Source organism: Rana temporaria, chromosome 1, assembly GCF_905171775.1.
Source record: "Rana temporaria chromosome 1, aRanTem1.1, whole genome shotgun sequence".
In the NCBI taxonomy this organism is placed as follows: domain Eukaryota; kingdom Metazoa; phylum Chordata; class Amphibia; order Anura; family Ranidae; genus Rana; species Rana temporaria.
Genome location: NC_053489.1, coordinates 215,899,169 through 215,924,012, shown reverse-complemented (window position 1 = coordinate 215,924,012; position 24,844 = coordinate 215,899,169). Strand labels below are relative to the sequence as shown.

Here is a 24,844-nt window from a genome sequence, read left to right as displayed (position 1 = left end):
ACGTCAATGACGCACACGTCGGCGTCATTGACGTTTTACGCCGAGAACTGGAGCATGCGCACTGGGCTATTTTAAGCCCGGCGCATGCGCAGTTCGTTCGAATTGGGGGCGCGCTTAATTTAAATACAAGCCGCCCCCTTGGATTTACGCGGGGATACGCCGGGTCAATTACACTACGCCGCCCCAAACTACGGAGCAAGAGTTTGGGGAATACAGCACTTGCTCCTGTAGGTTGGGGCGGCGTAGTGTAAATGGCTTACCCGCCGCCCGCCGAAAATGTATAAGAATATGGCCCTCTGTCCATAGGACAACAATCAGTCGTATACTGCACAAATCTGGCCTTTATGGAAGAGTGGCAAGAAGAAAGCCATTTCTTAAAGATATCCATAAAAAATATTGTTTAAAGTTTGCCACAAGCCACCTGGGAGACACACCAAACATGTGGAAGAAGGTGCTCTGGTCAGATGAAACCAAAATCGAACTTTTTGGCAACAATGCAAAACGTTATGTTTGGCGTAAAAGCAACACAGCTCATCACCCTGAACACACCATCCCCACTGTGAAACATGGTGGTGGCAGCATCATGGTTTGGGCCTGCTTTTCTTCAGCAGGGACAGGGAAGATGGTTAAATTGATGGGAAGATGGATGGAGCCAAATACAGGACCATTCTGGAAGAAAACCTGATGGAGTCTGTAAAAGACCTGAGACTGGGACGGAGATTTGTCTTCCAACAAGACAATGATCCAAAACATAAAGCAAAATCTACAATGGAATGGTTCACAAATAAACATATCCAGGTGTTAGAATGGCCAAGTCAAAGTTCAGACCTGAATCCAATCGAGAATCTGTGGAAAGAACTGAAAACTGCTGTTCACAAACGCTCTCCATCCAACCTCACTGAGCTCGAGCGGTTTTGCAAGGAGAAACGGGCAAAAATGTCAGTCTCTCGATGTGCAAAACTGATAGAGACATACCTCAAGCGACTTGCAGCTGTAATCGCAGCAAAAGGTGGCGCTACAAAGTATTAACTTAAAGGGGCTGAATAATTTTGCACGCCCAATTTTTCAGTTTTTTATTTGTTAAAAAAGTTTGAAATATCCAATAAATTTCGTTCCACTTCATGATTGTGTCCCACTTGTTGTTGATTCTTCAAAAAAATTACAGTTTTATATCTTTATGTTTGTAGCCTGAAATGTGGCAAAAGGTCGCAAAGTTCAAGGGGGCCGAATACTTTCGCAAGGCACTGTACATTATATATTTATATATATATATATATATATATATATATATACAGGGCCGCCATCAGGAATTATGGGGCCCCTTACATAGCTTCAGGCATGGGCCGCCTGAATTTGAGAAGCGGGGGGGGGGGCCCTTTACAAAAAAATAAGAAATAAAGAAGAATATATATAAAAAAGGGGGGTAGCCATCTGGGGCCCTGGGGACCTCTGGCTGGGCCCTTTAATAAAAAGAAAAAAAATGAATATTTAAATGTATTTATTTTTAAAAAGGGGGTAGCCATCTGGGGCCCTGGGGACCTCTGGCTGGGCCCTTTAATAAAAAGAAAAAAAATGAATATTTAAATGTATTTATTTTTAAAAAGGGGGTAGCCATCTGGGGCCCTGGGGACCTCTGGCTGGGCCCTTTAATAAAAAGAAAAAAAATGAATATTTAAATGTATTTATTTTTAAAAAGGGGGGTTGCCATCCAGGGCCCTGGGGACCTCTGGGCCCTTTAATAAAAAATAAATAAAAAAAAGGGGGTTTGCCACATGGGGCCCTCTGAGCCCTTTAATAATAATATATATACCGGTATATATATATATATATATATATATATATATATATATATATATATATATATAAAAAATAAATAAAATAATATAAAAAATAAATACATTTTTTTTATAAAAAAAGGGCGGTTGCCATCCGGGGCCCTCTGGGCCCTTTAATAATAATAATAATAATATTATATATATATATAAAAAAAATAAAAGAAATACAAAAATATATAAAAAAAAAGTTTTTTGTTTTTTTTTATAAAAAAAGGGGGTTGTCATCCAGGGCCCTGGGGACCTCCGGACCCCTAAAAAAATAAAAAAACATAAATAAAAAAAGGGGGGTTGCCATCTGGGGCCATGTGGGCCTCCGGGCCCCTGGGAACCTCTGGACCCCTAAAAAAATTAAAAAACATTTTTTTTAAGGGGGTTGCCATCCGGGCCCCTTACAGGTGTACTGCCTCTACCCCCCTGATGGCGGCCCTGTATATATATATATATATATATATATATATATATATATATATATATATATATATATATATATATATATAATCTCTCATAAATACAGTTTATTTTTCTTTTAAAAAGTGATTATATGATCTTTGTTATCAGCTGCATAAGAGGCTTAGGAAGGTTGGGGTGGTGACTGCAGGAGGCAGAGAATCAGCAGTACACTGATCCTCCCAGTTTAGACCTGTGTGAGGGGCGTGTCAGCACAAGTATTGGCCATTGGAGGACAGGAAGGCTATGTTCCCAGCACAGCCAGAAAAATGGCCACACTGAGAAATAGGAAAGCAGGGGGGCTGGCAGGATCACTGGGTGTTTCACACAAAGGAAGCAATGCAAAGACAACAGGATACTTTTTAGCAAAAGTACGTGGTACAACAGATATATATCAGGAATACAACATACTCCTTAATACTACTGACACTGTGGAAGTCATTTCTGACTTTGCACATAGTTTCACTTAAGTCTTGCAGAGTATACAGTATATGTTACTGGAGAGAATTGTGTTTTCGTAACGAATGTGGAGCTTATTTTTTTATTTTTATTTTGACTGGAACCCTCCTTTAAGGTGTTTGAACTTGAAGCATACATGTAGATATGCCATATTAATATAAGATCACGAGAGACAGATAAAAAAATAGTCTATGACTTTGTTCTTTGCAAAGGATTTGCTCTCCTTTTCAGGGTATGCGTTAATGCATTCTGTGCCCTTGCCAGAGATTACAGGTGACTTCAGTAAGAGACTGTAGAAACTGCCAAGCAATGTCTAAGTGATGTATGAAATGCACTTTGATGTACGATCTCCTGAGAAATCCTGAGTGTCCTAAAAAAAAAATTTCATTGTACAGTCAGTCTCTGTGAATTTTCATCTGTCAGCTTAGCAGAGCTTTGTAGTGTCACCCCTAGACAAGACTGCAGAGTGTGATATGTCATAGGCATGCCCTCTACTGTTCTAAGCAGGAACAGCTGTTTTCAGCAAAGCACAGTTAGCTTTTTCAAGATATATATATATATATACACTGTATATATATATATATATATATATATATATATATATATATATATATATATAGATAGATAGATAGATAGATAGATAGATAGATAGAGAGAGAGAGAGAGAGAGAGAGAGAGAGAGAGAGAGAGAGAGAGAGAGAGAGAGAACTCACAGTATACACATTTTTATAAGTAAATAACATTTTTTAATATATTTTTTAAAAATCTTCTGCCGCATAGTCAGCCTGCAACAGAAAATGCTATTACTGGAAGGATCTCAGAGTAAAATATTTGCTGAGGAAAACTGTAGTCAGTGAGATAGAATGCCAAACATATTGAAAAATAGATTTTGGGTTGACATACATTTTTTTGTGGTGTCTATTAATAAAGAATTTGCTGGGAGAATGCTTCGGTATTCGTACAGTTGCCACAAATAATCCCTCTCGTTTCCCACGAATGTCCACTCCGTCTAGTGGCCACAATGCAGTCCTTTCCTAAAATACCGCAATCAGAAAAATATTGTATTATGACCACTAGGTGGAGCTGACGATCATAGGAAGTACACATACCGTATTATGAACATTGTGGGGGTTATGTGCATTCACACAATATTTTTTTTAAATTATAAATAGCCTTTCTAACTTACTTCTACCTTCCGTTTTTATTTTCAGTTGAGGTCAACAAAAGAAGAAAATAATAATCACATTTACAGCTCTATTTTTTATTATGGGAAAGCAACCCAAAGCATACATCCCAACTTTTTGCTATAGGAACGAGTGACACCTATTAGCAAAAGTATGTAGGCATAGGACACAATGCCACGTCCTCTTTAGGAGAATTATATAATAAAAGATTAGTAACCCACAAATGCTTTTTTTTGTTTGTTACCACTACTATTGCTTTATACTGGTTTTTGGAATGTACCAATTCACAAATGTAGAAACTTAGCACTGTAAAAACGCTTTTTGAAAGATGAATAGTGAATTTTATATACAACTATATAGATACTGTAAGACCAAAATGAGGGACAGACGGAGGAAAGAGCGACAGAGGAACTTTGTTCAAGGCAGGGCTGTCTTTATGAGAGGGCACACCTGGGCACTGCCCAGGGACCCCAGCTGCATGGGGGGTCCTGCACTTTCCCCAAAGCTACTTGAGCCCACGCTTCCCCGAAATTGGGGGCCCCATGATGGCACTGAGAGTGATAGATACACAGGGGAGGCAGTCTGCCTCCTACCTGCTTGATATCTGTTTACCTGCACTGTCATCATTGTAGGGGCCCCAGAGCATTTATTTGCCCATGATGCTATTTAGACAGCCCTGGTTCAAGGACAATCAAGGGCAGTCCCTCGAAATCAGGGACAGTTGGGAGCTATGCCCAAAGGATAAGCTGGTACTTTTCTGTAACACTACCACCTCCACTGTTGGCTGGTGGGTCTAGTCCCACTTCAGTGGACTCCCAATGGAGTGCAGGTAAGCATCATTTCACAATTGGTGTCTCTTTAAAGCTAAAATGTTATTTTTATTTTTTAAACAGCATCATGTAGTGTACTTACCAGCAATACTGTAATGTGTTTCTGTGTAGGCAGCTGATATTTACAGTAGAAATCCTCATTCCTCTACCTCTGGATAGCCTTGCAGAGGTGATTTAAACCCAAATGCCCTGGGTGTTGATATCAGCGCCTGCACCTGTGACATGCATTTGTTAATAGTCACGGCTATGTCTGGGTTCACACCAGTGCGCTGTGCGACCTTGCATGTGATTTGCACCGCACTACTGTGCAAATCAAATGCGATGTCTATGCGATGCAAATTCAGTCATACAGATTGAATGGCTGACTTTGCATCGCGTTCGGACCAAAGTCATGCAGGTCCCTTTTTTTGGTCGGCACCAGACCCATGCGACCCGATTCATGTCCGAACTGAACAGATCGCACTACGAAATGCGAACCGATCTGGGGGTGTCGTTGTTGACACCTGCAGTGGTTCACATATGGTAGTGTGAACTGCCTATGAGTCGGGTGCGATACAGGAATCCGTCCTGGATTTGCATGGGTTCTCGCATCGCACCAGTGTGACCCGAGCCTTAACCTGCCCACCTGCTCTATTCATAGCACTTGTACTATGGGTTCCCACAGTGCACAACGTTCCATGGCTGGAATGGTTCCATGGTTTATCCACCAATCACGAAATGCTTTGCATTGTGGGAACCTATAGTGCAAATATTATGAATTTAGCACAGGGCTGACATAGTCTGCGCTTTTGATAAGTGCCTGTCACATGCACAGCAACTGATATTGCCACCTACATCATTTGAATATCACCACTGCTAAGGTATTCGTGGGCAGATAACCAAGGATATCTATTGAAGACAGCAGAACACACTTCGTTGCTGGTAAGTAGCACCCACCCACCAGCACACAGGACACACTTCATTGCTGGTAAGTAGCACCCCTGGTGCTGTTTAAAAACAGTTTTCACTAAACTTTGGCTTTTTAGACCCATTTCACACTGAAGCGTTTTTACAGCATTTTAACGTTAAAAATAGCGCTCTTAAAACGCTCATAAAATGCTCTCCATGCATCTCAATGGACCCTTTCACACTGAGTCCTGCAAGCAGCATCTTTGGAGCAGCATTGAAATGAATTGAAAGCGCTGTAAAAATGCCTTACCCTTTCACACTGAGGTGTGGCACTGGCGGGGCGTTGAGAAAAGTCCTGCAAGCAGCATCTTTGGAGCAGCTTTTGGGCGCTGAAAAAAAACGCTCCAAAAACCCCCTCTCCATTGAAATGAATTGAAAAGCGCTGTAAAAACGCCTTACCCTTTCACACCAAGGCACTGCAAAAATGCCCTAAAACATTAGGGTCTTAGTGGTGCTTTACCAGCACATTGGGATTGCAGATGAGGCTTCGCTCGAATAACGCTGTAATAACGCTCGAAAAACAATCAAATAACGCTGTAATGATGCTCAAAAAACGCTTGAATAACGCTCGAAAAACGCCCCGGTGTGAAAGGGGCCTAAAAGTAATATTTTTAAGAGAGTAGGGAAAGGTTAAAACTTCTGTCAAGTTTTTATTGTTCCCCTCAATTCCTGTTCTTGTGACACCTCCACAATAGATTAGGGGAATACGTGTTATCAGGACGCAGGAAGCAATACAGAGGGTTTAACCCTCCCTTTCTTCACATTAAAACGGTTGTAAACCCTTCCATGTGCCCAATGAAGTGACTAGCCACAGGTGATACACATAGATGAAACAAATCCTCCTACATAAGTTGCAACCTGTTTATCTGTAGTCTTCTCTTTTTCCTATATCTGTTCAAAGTCCAGAATTTATCAAGCCTGTCTGAGCTATCAGAAAAAAAAGAGGGGGAAAAGCTGAAAGTACACACTGCAGGGCTCAGTGAGGAGAGCTCTCAGGCCCCGTACACACGACCGAGTTTCTCGGCAGAATTCAGCCAGAAACTCGAAAGGAGCCGTATTCTGCCGAGGAAACCAGCCGTGTGTACATTTTTGGCCGAGGAAACTGACGAGGAACTCGTCGAGCCAAATAGAGAACATGTTCTCTATTTCCTCGTTAGTCAATGGGGAAACTTGGCTCGCCGAGATCCTCGGCGGCTTCACAATGAACTCGACGAGCAAAACGATGTGTTTTGGTCGTCGAGTTTCTCGGACGTGTGTACGGGGCCTGAGAGCTGTTGAAAGGGACACACACCCTTACATACAGCACACAGAAACAGAGCTGAGGCTGTCAATCTGCTGGAGGTCCCTCCCCTGTCACCGTTTTCCTCTTGGTGTCAGGTAAACTTGTCAGAAGTGATTCATGCTGACAGCAGAGGAATGAAGCAGCAGACTGAAATTACACTTAGTGCTCTGGATTGAGACAAGTACGCGCTATAGCGGGATATGCTTTTTTTTCATATTTTATGTTTGAGGTTTACAACCACTTTAAAGGACTCAAGTAGTGCAAAGGAAATGTTATGCGTTTGCTCCTTGTAACCATTTTTTCTTTCTGCATCCCAATGACCAAATCTCGGCTGCCAAAGACAATATTGCTGGGTTTTAAAAGACATTTGTATATCCAAGCTGTGAATTGTTCAGACTCAAATGTTTTCTGACGCAAACAGATTCCAGCTTCTGGTTAGAGCCAGATTACATCCCCGCAGTCCAAAAGGCCTACAGCCAATAGTGCCTAAATCCCTGTTTTATATTATTTTAGGCTGTGTGCACACAGACATCTTTTACTTCAGGCTTTTATCCATTGTTAACATTGCTGAGCTTTCTAGAAGCTGGAAGGAAATCTCAGCTCACAGCAGGTCTTATTTCCATTATGTTTTCTCTCCTGCTTTAAAAATACACAGCGTGGCAGCTCTGTTCCTGCTGGCGTCTGTCTTTGTACATAGTAGCCAATGGGGAGCAGATGGAAAATGCAGGGTCCGTCCAGCTTTCATGCTAATTATAATCCATCTTTTCTATTTTTGTCAAATGACCTGTGGAAATACAACTACGAAATCAGCGTAAGCGGAATTGAACTACAAACGTTGGTTAAACTGTATGTAAACACAATGAACTTCTCGTATGTTCTCCCTTTTAGTCAGTTAAAATATAATTCTAAAAATATTTTTTTGATATCTGTTCAAAACAATAAATATTTAATGAAATGATAACATCTTGTGCCTTGAAAATTTAGAAAAAAAACGTATTTTTTTTGTTTCTGTTATAAAACATTGTAAATAAGTAAGTTTTCTTCTTCACTGATGGGCACTGATGGTACTGCACTGACAAGGCGGCACTGATGGGCACAGATGAGGTGGCACTGATGTGGTGGCATTGATGGGCACTAATATGCGCCACGGATGGGCACTGATAGGCGGCACGGATAGGCGGCATGGATGGGCTTGGATAGGCGGCACGGATGGGCATGGATAGGCGGCACGGATGGGCACAGATAGGCGGCACGGATGGGCACGGATAGGCGGCACGGATGGGCACAGATAGGCGGCACGAATGGGCACTGATAGGCGGCACGGATAGGCACTAATGGGCAGCATGGATGGGCACTGATAGGTGGCACGGATGGGCATAGATGGGCACTATCGTATGCGTTGTACTAATGGATGCCAATCAGTGCAAAACAATGCCTGCCAATCAGTGATGCCCATTGTGGGCACTGATTGGCATCCATTGCAGCACTGATTGGCATCCATTTTTTGTGTCATTGTCACCCCTGGTGGTCTAGGGTGGCATACATTTTTTTTTTCTTGCATCCCTGGTGGTCCAGTGGGCATCCCTGGTGGTCCATTAGGCATCCTCAGGGGGGCTGTGCTGATAATCGATCAGCACAAACCCCCCCCCCGTCACAGGAGCAGCCGATCGGCTCTCCTCTACTCTCGTCTGACTGACGCGAGTGAGGAAAAGCCGATTACCGGCTTTTCCTGTTTACATCGTGATCAGCCGTGATTGGACACGGCTGATCACGTGGTAAAGAGTCTCCGAGATCGGTGTTGCGGGGTGTCAGACTGACACCCTGCAACAACGATCGCCGCGATGCGCGCCCCGAAATCCTGAGGATGTCATATGACGTCCACTCAGGATTCTACAACCACTTTGCCGACGTCAATTTGTCATTGGCGGGCAGAAAGTGGTTAAAGCTGTGTACACATGATCGGTTCGTCCGATGAAAAAAGACTGATGGACTGTTTTCATCGGACAAATCGATCATGTGTGGGCCCCATCGGTCTTTTATTCCATCGGTGTAAAAAAATAAAACATGTTTTAAATTTTTCCTATGGATAAAAAAACAATAGGAAATTCCGATCGTCTGTGTGGAACTCCATTGGAGAAAAATCCACGCATGCTCAGAATCAAGTCGACGCATGCTCGGAAGCATTGAACTTCATTTTTTTCGGCTCGTCATAGTGTTTTACGTCACCGTGGTCGGAATTTAGTCTGATAGTGTGTATGCAAAACTGATGAAAGTCAGCTTCATCGGATATCCAACGAAAAAATCCATCAGATTTTATTCCATCAGAAATCCGATTGTGTGTACAGGGCATAAGAGTTAACATGGTTCACAGTTGCCTAAGTACAGACCACCTTCCACTGTATTATAGCAAGGAATGGGGGGTGGTGTTCTGTAGTCCTAAATCATCACCTGACCTAAGGTGACAATGCTGTTCCTCTATAGATACAGTGGCAAAATAAATTATTTGATCCCCTGCAGATATATATAAGTTTGCCCACTTACAAAGAAATGAAGGGTCTATTATTTGTATCAAAGGTGTATTTTAAATTATAGTGACAGAATATCAACCAAATATCCAGAAAAAACACAATACAAATGTTATAAATCGAGTTGCAGTTCAGTGAGAAAAATAAGTATTTGATCCCCCACCAACCAACAATAATTCTGGTTCCCACAGACTGGCTGCAGTATGTGCTCATGTGGTACACAGATTAGTCCTGTCAATTTAAGAAGGTGCTCTTAACAACAGCCCTTTATATGTATAAAAGAAACCTGTCCACAGAATCTTTCTTCCATTCAAACCTCATCATGGGAAGACCAAATGGCTGTCAAAGGACATCAGGGACAAGATTGTGGATCTGCACAAGGCTGGAATGGGCTACAAGACCATCAGCAAGAAGCTTGGTGAGAAGGAGACAACTGTTGGAGACATGGAAGAAATACAAAATAAAGCTTAATACATCAGAAGCAGTACCGCCGGCAACCACTGGGTGGCGCATGGATACATACTACAGTTGTACAGATCTGCAAGAGAAGTCCAGGCATCCATCCAGCGGCGCAGGCTGCTGACGTCGGTTCCGATTTGCGTTCCACGCTGGTTACGTGGAACCGGCCGTGAAACAAAAGAATCGGGGAGATCGCGGGCGGAGAGAATCGAGATTGCGATTCTCTCTGCGATTAATCGTGCAGCTCTAGCTTGTAGGCAGGCAGTGGTGTTTTAAGGTAAATATAAAATGTTCACTGAATGTCTTTAAGGGAGAGTAATGCTGTGTATTTTGGAGGGGGGGGGGGTATTTTTAAATCTTAAAGGCTTATTTCACTTCCTGACTGTGTTTCACATTGCACCAATATTTAGGGTAAAACATGAAATATGGTTTTATTCTGCAGCTCCCAACCTCAAACTGTCCCCCTTCCCCCTCCTTACCTAAATTGTGTGGATCTTCACCCTGCAGCATCCCTGCAGCATCCCATGCAGCTGCTGTTCATGGCTCCACCTTTACAGTCGCATTATCCATGATACATATCATACACAGGTCTGTTAAAGCGGAGGTTCACCCAAAAGTGAACCTCCGCTTTTCAGAACCCTCCCCCCCTCCGGTGTCACATTTGACACCTTTCAGGAGGGAGGGGGTGCAAATACCTGTATAAAACAGGTATTTGCACCACTTCCGGGTATAGACTCCTGCGGGAGTCCGGCCCCTCCGCGTCACCCCCCATTGTGTTCTGGGAAACACTCGGCTCCCAGAACACAACGGGAACCATTGGGAACTGCACAGCGCGACTCGCGCATGCGCAGTAGGGAACCGGGCAGTGAAGCCGCAGCGCTTCACTTGCCAATTCCCTTACAGAGGATGGCGGCGGGGGGGAAGCCGAGAGCCGTGCTACCGCTCCACTTCGGCGGGCAACTTGGACAGGTTAGTGTTAGAAAAAAAAAATTCAGGTGAACCCCCGCTTTAATGGAAGACTACATGTCCAATGTGGCATCACAGCAGTGGCACTCATAGATCTCAATAGAGCACAAGTTCAGTCATATCCTCACAGACCTGGGATTGGAGGAATACAGTAAAACCTTAGATTGCGAGCATAATTCGTTCCAGAAACATGCTTGTAATCCAAAGCACTTGTATATCAAAGCAAATTTCCCCATAAGAAATAATGGAAACTCAGATGATTCGTTCCACAACCATTTATTCATAAGACCTTCGGTTTCTAGTGCATATAAAAAGATTATAGCAAGGTTGTGTAACCATAAAATGTCCATCCACAAATGGAAGCCTTCACAAGGGGATTAGAAGCAAAATCCAGCAGGAGCTACAGAGTATAAAAGAGAAGAGAGGTGCCTCTAAGGCCGCGTACAGACGAGCATACATGTACGATGAAACCGATCCGCCGGACCGTTTTCACCGTACATGTCTGCCCGGGGATTTCTGTATGGTGGCTGTACACACCATCATACAGAAATGAGAGACAATCCGCCGCGACGATGACGCAGCGACGTGCGCGACGCTGAAAGGTCAATGCTTCCACGCATGCGTCAAAGTCATTCGACGCATGCGAGGGATGGCGGCCGCTCGGACATGTACGGTAAGTCTGTACAGACGACCGAACATGTCCGACGAACAGGATTCCAGCGGGCATGTTTCTAAGCAAGTTTAGAAACATTTGTCCGCTCGAAAACGGTCTGGCGGGCAAATGTATGCTGGAATCCTGTCCCATCGGCCGTACACACGACCGAACATGTCTGCTGAAACTGGTCCGCGGACCAGTTTCAGCAGACATGTTCGGTCGTGTGTACGGGGCCTTAGTGTATCAGTATGTTGCTAAATGTAGTACCTAAATGTAACCATATTGCTACAACGATTGCCCGGAAGTAAACAAAAGCGCAATCGCGGCTAAAAGCATGAGATCGGTGAATTTCTTTCCCGATCTCATGCTTTCCAGCCTGGAGGAGAGATGTGGGGTCTTATTGACCCCGCCTCTCTCCATAAAGAGGAACTGTCACACACTATTTCTATTACAAGGGATGTTTACATTCCTTGTAATAGGAATAAAAGTGATAAAAAAAAATGTAAAAAAAAGGAGTAAAAATAAAAAAATGAAGTAAAATAAAAAATTAAATATGATTTTTTTTTAAAAACGCCCCTGTCCCCAGTAGCTCGCGCTCAGAAGCAAACGTACACGTAAGTCCCGCCCACATATGTAAACGCTGTTCAAACCACACGCGTGAGGTATCGCCGCGTGCATTAGAGCGAGAGCAATAATTCTACCACTAGACCTTCTCTGTAACTCTAAACTGGTAACCCGTCGCCTATGGAGATTTTTACGTCCTGAAGTTTGGCGCCATTCCATGAGTGTTTTTAAAGCGTGACAAGTTGGGTATCTATTTACACGGTGTAACATCATCTTTCACATTATACAAAAAAATTTAACTGTATTGTTATTTTTTAATTCATGAAACCGTTTAAAAAAAAAAAAAAAAAAAGGAGTTTGAAAAATTATTGCGCAAATACCGTGCAAGATAAAAAGTTCCAATGACCGCCACTTTATTCCCTAGGGTGTCTGCTAAAAATATATATATATATATATATATATATATATATATATATAAAATGTTTGGGGGTTCTGAGTAATTTTCTATATAGATTTTTACATGAAGGAGGGAAGTGCCAGAATAGGCGTGGTATGGAAGTTGTTAATAAAGAGTATTTCTTATAGTTAATGGCAACTATAACAGACAGAAAGATAATAATCTCATAATGTAGCGTCCTGCTAGTTTAGAGTAGGCTGCTAGGTAAATGTAGTTATAAGCTCTGTAATCAGTGGAGATGGGGTTGATTGCTTTGGGCTGTTTAGCGTCTCACAGGCTGCTGTTCTGCCACTGTCTTCTGGAAAGTTCTTAAAGTGTACTGGGAGGGAGGGCAGAACAGGCAACCTGAATATTTGTGGGTCTCTGACTAATCCCTTAAGTGGTACATGATCATCCAGTAGGTGGTTGCAGAACCAATAAATCAGCCAGGGTGCACAGTATCAGGGGCCCAGCCTTGATGAGGAGGAGTAGAAATGTACCCAGGGATTTAATGCTTTTTTTTCTGCTTTTTTTATGCAATGCATCCTTTAGTAGGAGGAGGAAGAAAGGGGTGCATTAGCAAGTTCAACAAAAATTACTGCTATGTGCCCTTGAGGAGGGGTAGGAGGAAACGGTCACATTAGAAGCAGGCTAAAAGAAAGTGGCTGATGCGCACCCTTGAGAAAGAGGAGTACCTGCATTCTTCTAATGAGCTCTTTGGTGCCCAGTCATGTGTTTTCTCTCGTGTGTGAGGAACCTAAATGGCTGGTCCTTTTACCATGGCCGGTATGCTGCAATCAGATACTGCAGACAATGGGCCAGATTCTCAAAGGCGTTACGACGGCGCAACACCATTAGCGCCGTCGTAACACCTCATCTGGCCCCGGGTATCTATGCGACTGATTCTCAGAATCAGTTGCGCATAGGTACCCATTAGATCTGACATGCGTAAGGCTGTTACGCTGTCAGATCTTAAATGTATTTTTTTTTTCCCGCCGCTAGGTGTCGCATCGTCGCTTTTCCCCGTCGTCTATGCAAATGAGGTAAGTACGGCGATTCCCGAACATACGCGAGGTCGACGCAGCGAATTAACGTCGTTTGCGTAGCGTACCCGACGCGTAAGGTTGCCCCTGCTAATTAGCAGGCGCAACCAATGTTAACGATGGCCGTCGTTCCCGCGTCGAATTCAATAAAAATTACGTCGTTTGCGTAAGATGTCCGTGAATGGCGCTGGACGCCATTTACGTATACATCTAGGCAAATGACGTCGGGGCGACGTCATTTAGCGCAATGCACGTCGGGTAATTTACCCGACGGAGCATGCGCAGTACGCTCGGCGCGGGAGCGCGCCTAATTTAAATGGTGCCCGCCCCATTTGAATTGGGCGGGCTTGCGACGAGCAATCTAACGCTACACCGCCGCAAGTTTACAGGTAAGTGTTCTGAGAATCAGGATTTAAACCTGTAGACCTGCGGCGGTGTAACGTAGATCTCATATATTCCGCTGCCCAGGAGCAGCGCGAATGTATGAGAATCTGGCCCAATGTTGCTGCTTTGGACAGACGATATATTAAAAAAGGACCACACCACAGAACTCTATCTTTTTGTGCCTATTCAAGTGCTCTCATACTGTCCTGATACTAGCCAATATCTGCCGAACACACACCTGAAGTCTACTGGTGTCAGGAGGGCATAGGGCGTGTCAGTAAGGCAGTGTCAGTATTTTTTTCTTTTTTATTATTGTATTCTTTTATTTTTTTTAAATTCTAATTATTTTTATTTTTTATTTTTTACAAATTCTTTAGGAGCCCCATCGGAGAGCACTGGTGAAATATCAGGAAACTAAATAGACTCCTGGTGTCTCATTTTTAAGACAGAGAAGGGGGCGGAGGACAGAGATTTCCCAGTCTTTCTCTACAGCCCGGCTGCACTGGAAAGTGAATAAATGGGAAGTGCTCTGTGCTGAGCAGCTGACTGGTCATTCACGAACTAAAGCATAGTAAACACAGGTTATGAATGATCACGGTGAGTGATTGGTACCGATCACATCCCCTACTGCAGCTGGCAGTGCTGCAGGGAGAGAGTGGAGGGATGGGGGCAGAAGCCTAGGCAGCAAGGAAATCTGTGCTGCATGGAGTGATTAAGACACACCTTTAACGCCCTGTATGCCCCCCTGTGATTTTGGGGGGAAATAATTGGTTATACAGGGATGGAAAGAAGTTTGGGGAACAAGAGTGGTTTTAAAGTGTTTTTGTGCACTGTGAAAAAAAAGAAAGCTCACAGACTATACTAAAACTGTTGTGCCACTGTCCAATTTGTATGAACTGCTATTAAATCAGTTGTGGCTGCTACTTGCACCATCAATTTAGGCCTATTATTGCTTGATAAAAAATCAGTTGCATCCAAAACTATCAAAACTTTTTTTTTTTTTTCAAGTTGTGGTGCCGTGCTTCTACTGTTTTTAAGCCATGAAAAAATGTAACATGTAAAGAATCTATTACACATGCAAAATATGTGGTGCCAGAATATGGTGTTGCTAATGTTGTCCTTGAGATTCATATTGTTCCATAACACCACATTCAACTTCAAGGCATCTCCCAAGCATGTCATTTAAAGGATTTGTGTTTTTCCTTGTCAACATCGAAGTTGCATTAAATAAAAGAACTCTTTCCCGGGTTTCCCCACTGTCAGGCCCGTCGGAACCCGACAGGCAAACCAAACAACTGCTTGGGGCCCCGAGCTGGCCAGGGGCCCCAGCAGGGCGGGCCCTTGCCGCACCGCTGCTTCCTCCTGCAGTCCGGTCGGCTGCGCGGAACAGGAGATTCAGTTTCCTGTTCCCGGCCGGACTGACAGGAAGTGCATACACTGAGTGTTGAGTTCCTTTCAGTCCGGCCCGGGAACAGCAAACTGAATCTCCTGTCCCGACCAGACTGCAGGAGGAAGCAGCGGTGCGGCAATGGCTGGCGTCTTGTTAGGATAAAGGTAGACTGTCTTGAGCGGGGGATGGTGGGGAGAGTTGTGCTGCCCATACACGTGCATACAGGTGGTGGGGAGAGGAGTAACCCCCCCTCCCCCACGCTTCTCAACTTGAAAATTTGACTTTTTTTTTGTTCTATGCTTGGGGCCCCCAAATTCCTTCAAACAGCCCTACCCACTGTACAGTATTTTCCCCCTTGTTTTTTGCATTGGTACATGCCCCTTATGCCATTGGTCAGTTCCCTGTTCCTACTTTGAAAATCCGTTGCCTATTAGCCTTGAAAGCGGGCAGATTTAATTTTTAAGATTCCTCCCTCCCACTACTATAGACTTCAGTGGGGCTCAGATTTTTGTTCCTAATTTTCTGACTTCACAGTGAGATCGACAAATGCCCTGTGAACTGAACCTAAAAATATTCGTTCCATCTTAGATACAGTACAATGGGTAGAATATCCCTCTAGGAAAGGAAGTATTACTTTTACCCATATATTTCATTGGTGGAAAAGCAATTGCAGCAAAGATTAAAGTGATGGTTCCTTTATTCTCTCATCCTAACTTACCGGTAGTTTTGCTGTGGGGAAGGAGGAGAACCTCTGGTTTGTAATGCTTTGTCCCCACAGGATACAAAGACACCAATAAAACTCTTTAGGTTGGGTTCACACCATTGTCAATTGGATACAGGATCCCCGCATCCAATTCGCAATAGCTGGAGTTTTTGACCGGTTCTCTATGGAGCTGGTTCACATATCTCCACAGTGGGTCCTGTGCGTTTTTCACAAAAACAATGTGCGTCTTTTTGTCCGTTTCAGGTCCGAATTCAGCCCAAAAATAAAAAATCTTTTTTTCAGGATATCTTTTGAAGTAATTTCCCCTCACTTTGGGGCAGATCCACAGACAGAGTACGCCGGCGTATCTACTGATACGCCGGCGTACTTTCAAATTACCCGCGTCGTATCTTTAGTTTGAATCCTCAAACCAAGATACAACGGCATCTGGGTTAGATCCGACAGGTGTACGACCTCGTACGCCTTCGGATCTAAGATGCAATACTTCGGCGTCCACTGGGTGGCGTTCACGTCGTTTTCCCGTGTCGGGTATGCAAATTAATAATAGGGAGGGTAGTGCTGCGCTAGTGGGTGGTGGATGGGTGGGTGTATGGGGCAAGTGGGGGAAGGGAATGGAAGATGGTATAACTGAAAGTGGGAACAGTGTAACCAAAATAGCATAAACAAAAAACTGATCAGTGAACAATACTGGTGCAAATCATATAACTCCACACATTTCTCTTAATGTGATAAAATAAAATAAGGTATTGGATAGTGCAAAACAGTAATTTGTGTGTAACACAACACCCGAATAAATTGTGATGGGTAACAATATTAAACTGGTGATAAAAAGTCAATAGACAAGGCTTGAGCTGTGTCAGCCAAATAATATATGGATAATAATTAAACAGTCCAAAAAATAGGAAAAAGTGCTGGTGTAGGTCCGCAGTGTGAGGTGGAAGAAGGATGGGTATCCAGTGATCCTTTTAAGGTGAATAAGGGTGTCCCCTTACCTTACTGCTGTAAGGTAACAGCATATAGATCCAACCACATTAAGTGGTTAACCAGATGGGCTTTTATCCAGAAACGATAGAGCCTCCTTGGAAATCTCGTCCCGGATTGATGAGTATCACACCCCAAAGAAAATAAAGCATCGATAGTGTGATATCGTTTAAAATTTTAATTCTCGTAAAAAGTATAAACAAGGGTACTCACATTGTTAAAAATACAATAAGGCATGTAAGAAAGGAGAGCAGTCTGTCGCCAACGTCACCTCCGATACCTCTCAGTGGGCTCATGCGCATTCGTCACTATCATGTGACTTCCTCACTAGCGCAGCACTACCCTCCCTATTATTAAGTATTTACGGTTTGATACACCTTTCAGTGCCGCAGCTGTACCCTCACCCCTCCCCACTTCCCTCCCCCCCTCTTCCCCTCCCCTGACAAGCGCGGTAATATTCACTTTTTTCATTGGGTATGCAAATTAGCTATTTCGACGATCCACGAACGTACGAGCGGCCGGCGCATTTTTTTCCGGCGTCTCTAGTCGGCTTTTTCCGGCGTATAGTTAAAGCTGGTATTTTGCGGCGTATAGTTAGACTTGCCATGTTAAGTATGGCCGTCGTTCCCGCGTCGAAATTTGATTTTTTTTTTTTTGCGTAAGATGTCTGTGAATCGGGATGGACGTAATTCACGTCTAAGTTAAAAAAAATTACGTTGTTGCGACGTCATTTAGCGCAATGCACGGCGGGAAATTTAGAAACGGAGCATGCGCAGTTCATTTGGCGCGGGGACGTGCTTCATTTAAATGAAACACGCCCCCTAATCACCGATTTGAATTCCGCCGCCTGAGATACACTATGCCGCCGTAACTTACGGTGCAAAATCTTTAAGGATTCGAAATTACGCCAGGTAAGGTACAGCGGCGTAGCGTATCTCTGATACGCTGCGCTGATCTATTTCTATATGGATCTGGCCCTTTCTGTCTAAGAGGAGACTGCTACTGCCACAGGAAGTGAAGGAAATCCACCAAAACAAGAGGGAGCAGAAGCAAAAATAATCATTAAATAGATGTTAAACCTTTCCCCCAATTTAAAAAACAAAGGAAAAAACTTTTGTCAGGACTTGCACTTTGAATACGGCTAACAATCATATTCATTTTCTTTGGAAGGATATAGAGGGAAGGTATCCTAATTTAAGACCAGTGTTGTTATTTTATGTAGTGTAGTTTGGAGACAAGGTTTATTTACTTTGATAATCATTGCAACAATTTCCCTCCCTTGCCATCATAGCAATTTCAGTCTTATATGCTTGACTTAAATAATATCAGCAAATACTCACTGTGGATCTTCCATTGCATTTGGAGATATCTTAAATGGAAACCTGTTAACAACTTTCTTGTGTTTTTGATCATCTAGGCCAGGGGTGCCCAATCAGTGGCCCGCGGAGCCCTCTGATGTGGCCCACGACCACCTGCTTTGGAATGGCTGGTTGGCAAGCCCATATTGCAGGTTGCCGATCTGCTATCCCAGAGCATCAGTGTTGTGAATGAAGCCGGCGGTAGAGGACGCAAGCAGCTTTTCAGAAAGTGCACCACACCTGCAGAATATAATAGACGTCTATGGCAAAGTGCAGCTAAGCGGCGGGAAAACCACAGGTACACTGCGCCGCACCCACGGTGTGGGTAGACCGCAGACCATCAGTGTAAAAGCAACCCAATCGGACCCACCATTCACGTCTGTGGAGTGGCAGACTTTTGTCCGTTTACACCTGCCTACGTCCAATCCGATCTGCTAAAAAAAACAGTGGATCCATCTCCTTCCATCTGATTGGATCAGAGGTAGAGTAGATTAGGCTGTGTCTGCTTTAAATATGCAGACTGGACACAGACCTGTCATCTGCCCACTCCATTCATTGTGGCCCACGACTAATTACTAAGTCGCTTAAGTGGCCTCTGGCCTTTGAAAGATTGGGCACCCCTGATCTAGGCAATTATATTTTCTGCTGGGATGCAGGACAAAATATGAATTCATAGCTTATCAAGCGGCAACCCCTTTATGTCACTGTATAATTGGTCTAATGGTAGACTTTGGGTTGTTCTTTTGTATAAATGTAGCATTGTGATGAATTGAATTGTAGAAATTCACCACTATTAGTAGTAATATAAATAATAGTAAACGTGAGCTAAATAGACCAGAGCCAGCTATTAATGTCATCTTGGATCAATGCTTACCTTTTCATGTATACTATATCGGCCATTGACCTAGAAAACACAATCATTATGTATCTCTGTTTTGAGTGAGAGGTTGTTATTCTATTCAATCTCCAGCGCTGACATCCTTTTCTCATCTTTCCCAGCACAGGCAGGCCTATAATTGCTTTTTTTTTTTATATAGAACTACGTGTGATCCAGCAGGCAGCCTTATCTTGTATTGCACCCTATTTTCTTCCAGGAGTTGTGATTGCAGACACTATGCAGCAAGTCCTCGCATATGTTCGACTTGGAAATGTAGTGCTTTTATAGTCATGAGCGGGACATGCTCAGTCTGATTCTTTTATGCCAGGAATAATGCTACATTGTCCTTTCTTTGACATGCCTCTTTGGTCCACATTGTGGCTGTTGTCGAGCATGCATCCTTGAACAAGCCGCCAAAGGGAAGCCAAAGCATGTTAACCATTTCATGGCATCACTGCCCACTGACAACCATGTAGTCGATAAAAAAAAAATAACAAAAAAAAAACACAAAGATTCCAACTAAATCCCAAAATCAGAATATTCCTGGCGCTGTTCTGAGTCAACGTCAGTGTCATGAAGGCTGTGTACGCCTCCAGCTGATCTGTCCCACATCATGTCATTGAAAAGCTGTAAGGCTCATGGGGGAAGGGGACCAGCTCCAAATTAGCCGGATTCTCTGAGCTCATCAGGGAATAGTTTCTGCTGCAGTTTATCTGCTGTAATCAGAGGCTCTATCAGAGAAACAATCTGCGGCTCAAAGGGTCTAATCTGTGGGACGCCGCTGACTGCCCCCCAGGCTCAGAGGCGCTCACTGTGCGGGATGCCTCGCTGGCTGCTGCCCTCTCTGTCTCTCTTTCCTCGGGAAAGCTCATCCTCTGTTCTGGGTGGTATGGGAAATTGTGTCAAGTCTCCTCTTCGAAACCTCTCACAGAAGGTACGTGTCCCCATAGCGTAGTACCTATAGCGAGCGATGAGATGGGGTTGATGGCTTGAACAGAAACAGAAGGAGAAGGTAGCTATAACGTAAATTCTGTCTGGGAGGGCGATTTTGCTTAGATTTTATGTTTAAAGACCCTTACCTATGAAAATCAGAATGAGTCTTATTTAATTCCCCAAATGACCGATGACAAGTGTTTTGTCTCTCGCTGAGTCTATTTTACACTTGCAGAATTTCTCTTGACTCTTCTCTCAGCCTTAGAGTACATATAGCCATAGATTTCACTCTGTGTCTGGATAATATTTGGATGGTCTGTTAAACTGCTTGCTTTTATCCCCATTTATTTTTAAACCTGCAATGATATCCTAAATTTGTTATTTGACCCATGAACCTAGTTGTGCATTCCCAAAGGAGGCACACAAACAGCAAGGAGAATAATGTCTTATAAAGGCGTGGGAATGAAAGGTCCGACAGTACTAGACTAAAACAGTTCCTTATATAGAGAAGGAGATACAGGGGAGGAGGGAAATGAAGATGGCAAGAGAAAGAGAATCTGGAAAATGTTCCTTTACCAATTACAAGGTACGCAGAGATAGATAGGATAAAAAGAGAGATAGTGTTTTTTGAGAAGTGATATGAAAAGGGTCTAATCTTAGGGGGTAACGACTAAAAATTAAAAAAGATCTGGGAGGTTGCAAGCCTCTTAGTGACCCATAGGTCACATATATAGGAGTAACAAGACAAGTGAAAGTCCTTTTTCAATACTGATCCTACAGTATCCTTTGGTAACACTCTGTATGTTGTAAGATGCACCAGGAGGAGAGAAGCTGTCTCAGATCGGCGCAGTCTGGGGAAGAGGGTGCTCAGGGGCCTCTAATGCTTTTGGCTCAAAACTGCGCAGTGATGCACAACCTGCTGGGTCCGGCCTGTATATTTCTCCGAAAAGGATTCGCTGAGAATCGACAGCCTGTACGTGAGTTCTGTCCCCCCTTTCCGTCTCCCCCATTATTGTGTGACCGGACCCATCCTGTACATTTTATTGTTGTCGTAAACCATGTGACCCATCACCCATTTTTATCATGTCCCTTATGGCAGGTTGTAGAAAAAGTTTCTTATTGCTGAATGCATTCTTGTTCTGGTGTAAGGGTTATCTAAAAAAAAAAAAAGTAAATCAATTCTACCTTACAGAATTCGACTAGGGAACTGTTTGACTAAATGCTGGTACCTACCTTAATATACAGCAGTCTTTATAACACTCTGTTGGCATTGACCTGTGTTTAAAAGTCCTGGAGGGACCTGCATTTTCCAACTATAAAGTTTTGGTGATTTTTCACTTAGGAAAATTACATACATATTTATGTAATTCCCTTTATAATTTTAATTAGTTATGTTGCAGAGAAATTAAGAATGTGCATAATCTGCTTTACACGTCTCCAGTGATTTTAATAAATATGTATAAAAAAAATGGTGAATAAACTGCCTTTTAGCTTATTAAGGATTTCACTACTGCATTGTTTTATAGAATATATCATGCTTATCAATTAGTCATAGACTCTGGCTAGAAAGTTATTTTGGGGGTGTAGCAACAATATCTTTAGATTTCTCATCACATGAAAGAATAAACTTGGCTTCTCTTTCTTTCAGATCCTATAAATAAATGTAGACATCCTCTTTCTGGATAATTAAAGAATAGTATAGAAATAAGACGTGCTACACCAGTTGTACTTTATGATTGCATCTACAGCTAAACTGCTGGCTTAAATCATTGCCATTTTATGTTTTTAGAAAGAAAAAATGCAGCGCCAAAAAAATAAAAAAATGAGGGACCCACCCTCCAAGGTGGATCCCTCATTTTTTTTATTTTTTTGGCGCTGCATTTTTTCTTTCTAATTTTTGACTAATTATCCATTGGTGTGTTGGCTGCCTTAATTATTCTAATTCAACGTATCACTACTTATTATTGTAATAGTTTAGCGCAATATATTTATTATATACTATTTAATGTTTTTAGCTAAATGTTGTTGTCTGGATGTTACTGCTTTAGGGAATAATGCTGCTGAACCACTGTGCCTAATGCGTACACACGATCATTTTTCGGCATGAAAAACGTCATTTAAAATGATCGTGTGTGGGCTTCACATCATTTTTAAGGTTCTGAAAAACGACAAAAAAAAAAATTCGAACATGCTGCATTTTTTAACGTCGTTTTAAACAATGTCGTTTTTCGGGGTGTAAAAAATGATCGTGTGTGGGCTAAAACTACGTAAAAAAAACTGCGCATGCTCTGAAGCAAGTTATGAGATTCGTTCTGGTAAAACTACCGTTCATAATGGAGTAAGCACATTCATCACGCTGTAACAGACAAAAAAGCGCAAATCGTCTTTTACTAACACGGAATCAGCTAAAGCAGCCCAAAGGCGAATGGAACTTCCTCTTTATAGTGCCGTCGTACGTGTTGTACGTCACCGCGCTTTGCTAGATCATTATTTTAAAACGATGGTGTGTAGGCAACATCATTTTAATGATGAAGTTGGGAAAACGTTGTTTTTTCGACATGCTGAAAAACAACGTTTTTTTTCATGCTGAAAAATGATCGTGTGTACACGGCATAACAATTGTAACACACCATTCGTTTTTGTTTTTCCTCCTGAACACTTTATAAATTCATTGAATAATTAAAACAGCAATAATATTTAAATGCAGACATGCTTTAATTATGAATGGCGATTTATTAAACAGCAAGTATACATTTTTGGTCAATTGTAGTTACAATAATTTGTAAAAAACTTTTATTTAACAAACATTTTTCTCTGTTTACAGAGTTTACTGGACTTTCTAATAAGAAAGTCCAGTTCTATCTCTGAACATGTTGACTTTGCTGCTTATAGAATATCCAAATAGAATATAGAATATCCAAATGAGCAGCATGCATCGCTCCTATGACATAAGGAGGGATGAAAGTCAAAACAACATTTCCTAAAACTAGCATTGCACTCAACATTAGCTGGCTGCAAGAATTAAATATGAAATAATATGCAATATATTTTTTTTATAGGATTTTTTTTTTTTTTTTTTTAGTCTTAGAGCCCATTCACACCTAGGCGTTTTGTCGCCTGTAGTGTGAAGCCCGCTGCCGCCCCGACACGCCAGAGGGATGATGTAACATTGCCCTCTATGGAGATGGTTCACATCTCCACACCGAACGCCTGCCGCCTGTCGCCTGAAAAAAAGTCCCGGACCTTTTTTTCAGGCGTCTTTCGGCGTTAGGCATAGGAGATGTGAACCATCTCCATAGAGGGGGTGAAGGCTGCATTCACAATGGCGGCGTCTTGTCGCCGCGAATCGCGGTACAAAACGCCGCTATTTGTCGCCGCAATTCGCGGGACAAAACGTTGCGATTTAGTACGCCGAGGTGTGAATGCAGCCTTAAACATAATCCATTGATGAAGAAAATATATGCAAAAACAATATACAGGTGGTCCCCGGGTTACAAACAAGATAGGGACTGTAGGCTTATTGAATCTGTTTTGTATGTTAGAACAGGTACATTTTCTAAGTGTAGCTCCAGCCAAAAAAAAACATTTTTAAGCTTTTTGGATATCATAGGGAAGGGTTATCACCCCTGTAGCATTTGTTTTGCTGTCTGTGCCCCTGTTCAGAAGATTTCACCTCACTTTCTGTCCCAATGACAATTGTATTTTTAAAATTTGGGGTTTTTAGGGAAACAAAGGATTGGTGATAAAGCATCAGTGGAGACACCTTTTTCCCATATTAACTCTTATGCCGCGTACACACGATCGGTTCGTCTGATGAAAACGGTCTCCGTTTTCATCAGACGAACCGATCGTGTGTGGGCCCCATCGTTTTTTTTTTCCCATCTGTGAAAAAACTTAGAACCTGTTTAAAAATGATCTGATGGTTAAAAAACGATAGAAAAAAATGATCGTCTGTGGGAAAATCCATTGATTAAAAATCAACGCATGCTCAGAATCAAGTCGACGCATGCTTGGAAGCATTGAACTTCATTTTTCTCAGCACGTCGTTGTGTTTTACGTCACCGCGTTCTGACTTGATTGTTTTTTTAACTGATGGTGTACGTCAGCTTCATCGGATATCTGATGAAAAAATCCATCACACCGTTTTCATCGGATGAACCGATCGTGTGCACACGCATAACAGGAGTGAATTTCCCTTCCTAGGGGTAGATTTTCTCTCACTTCCGGTTGTCTCTCTCTGTTTGTAAGTAGGAGTTGTTTGTAAGTCAGGTGTTTGTAAGTAGGGGACCGCCGGTACATGACCTAGTGTTTAAATAAATTGTCACCTATAGCTACCAACTGTCCCTGAATTCGAGGGACTGTCCCTGATTTGGAGCAATGTCCCTCTTTCCTCCCAATTTGTCCCTCATTTTGGTCTGATCTATATAGATGTATATAAAATGCACTTTTTATCTATCAAAAAATTGTTTGCCAGTGCTAAACCTTTCATCTGATTTCTAAATTGCTGCCAATATAAAGGAATAGTAATGGTATAAAAAGCACTTGTGGGTTTAACCAAGCTTGT

At 42.6% G+C, this 24,844-nt stretch overlaps 1 protein-coding gene across 3 annotated transcripts in view; it reads left to right on the top strand.

Annotated features, from left to right (window-relative positions):
• CABP1 (calcium binding protein 1) overlaps positions 1–24,844 on the top strand; it is a 63,955-nt gene that overhangs the window by 26,811 nt on the left and 12,300 nt on the right. The window contains exons 1-2 of one of the 3 annotated variants that reach the window (XM_040350119.1): positions 19,967–20,281; positions 21,092–21,253. The exons of the other annotated variants lie outside the window; for them this stretch is intronic. Of the exons in view, the coding sequence (XP_040206053.1) occupies positions 20,168–20,281; positions 21,092–21,253 (276 nt within the window). The 5' untranslated portion in view covers positions 19,967–20,167. Of the gene's footprint in view, positions 1–19,966; positions 20,282–21,091; positions 21,254–24,844 lie in introns of those variants that run through there. 3 annotated transcript variants of the gene reach the window in all.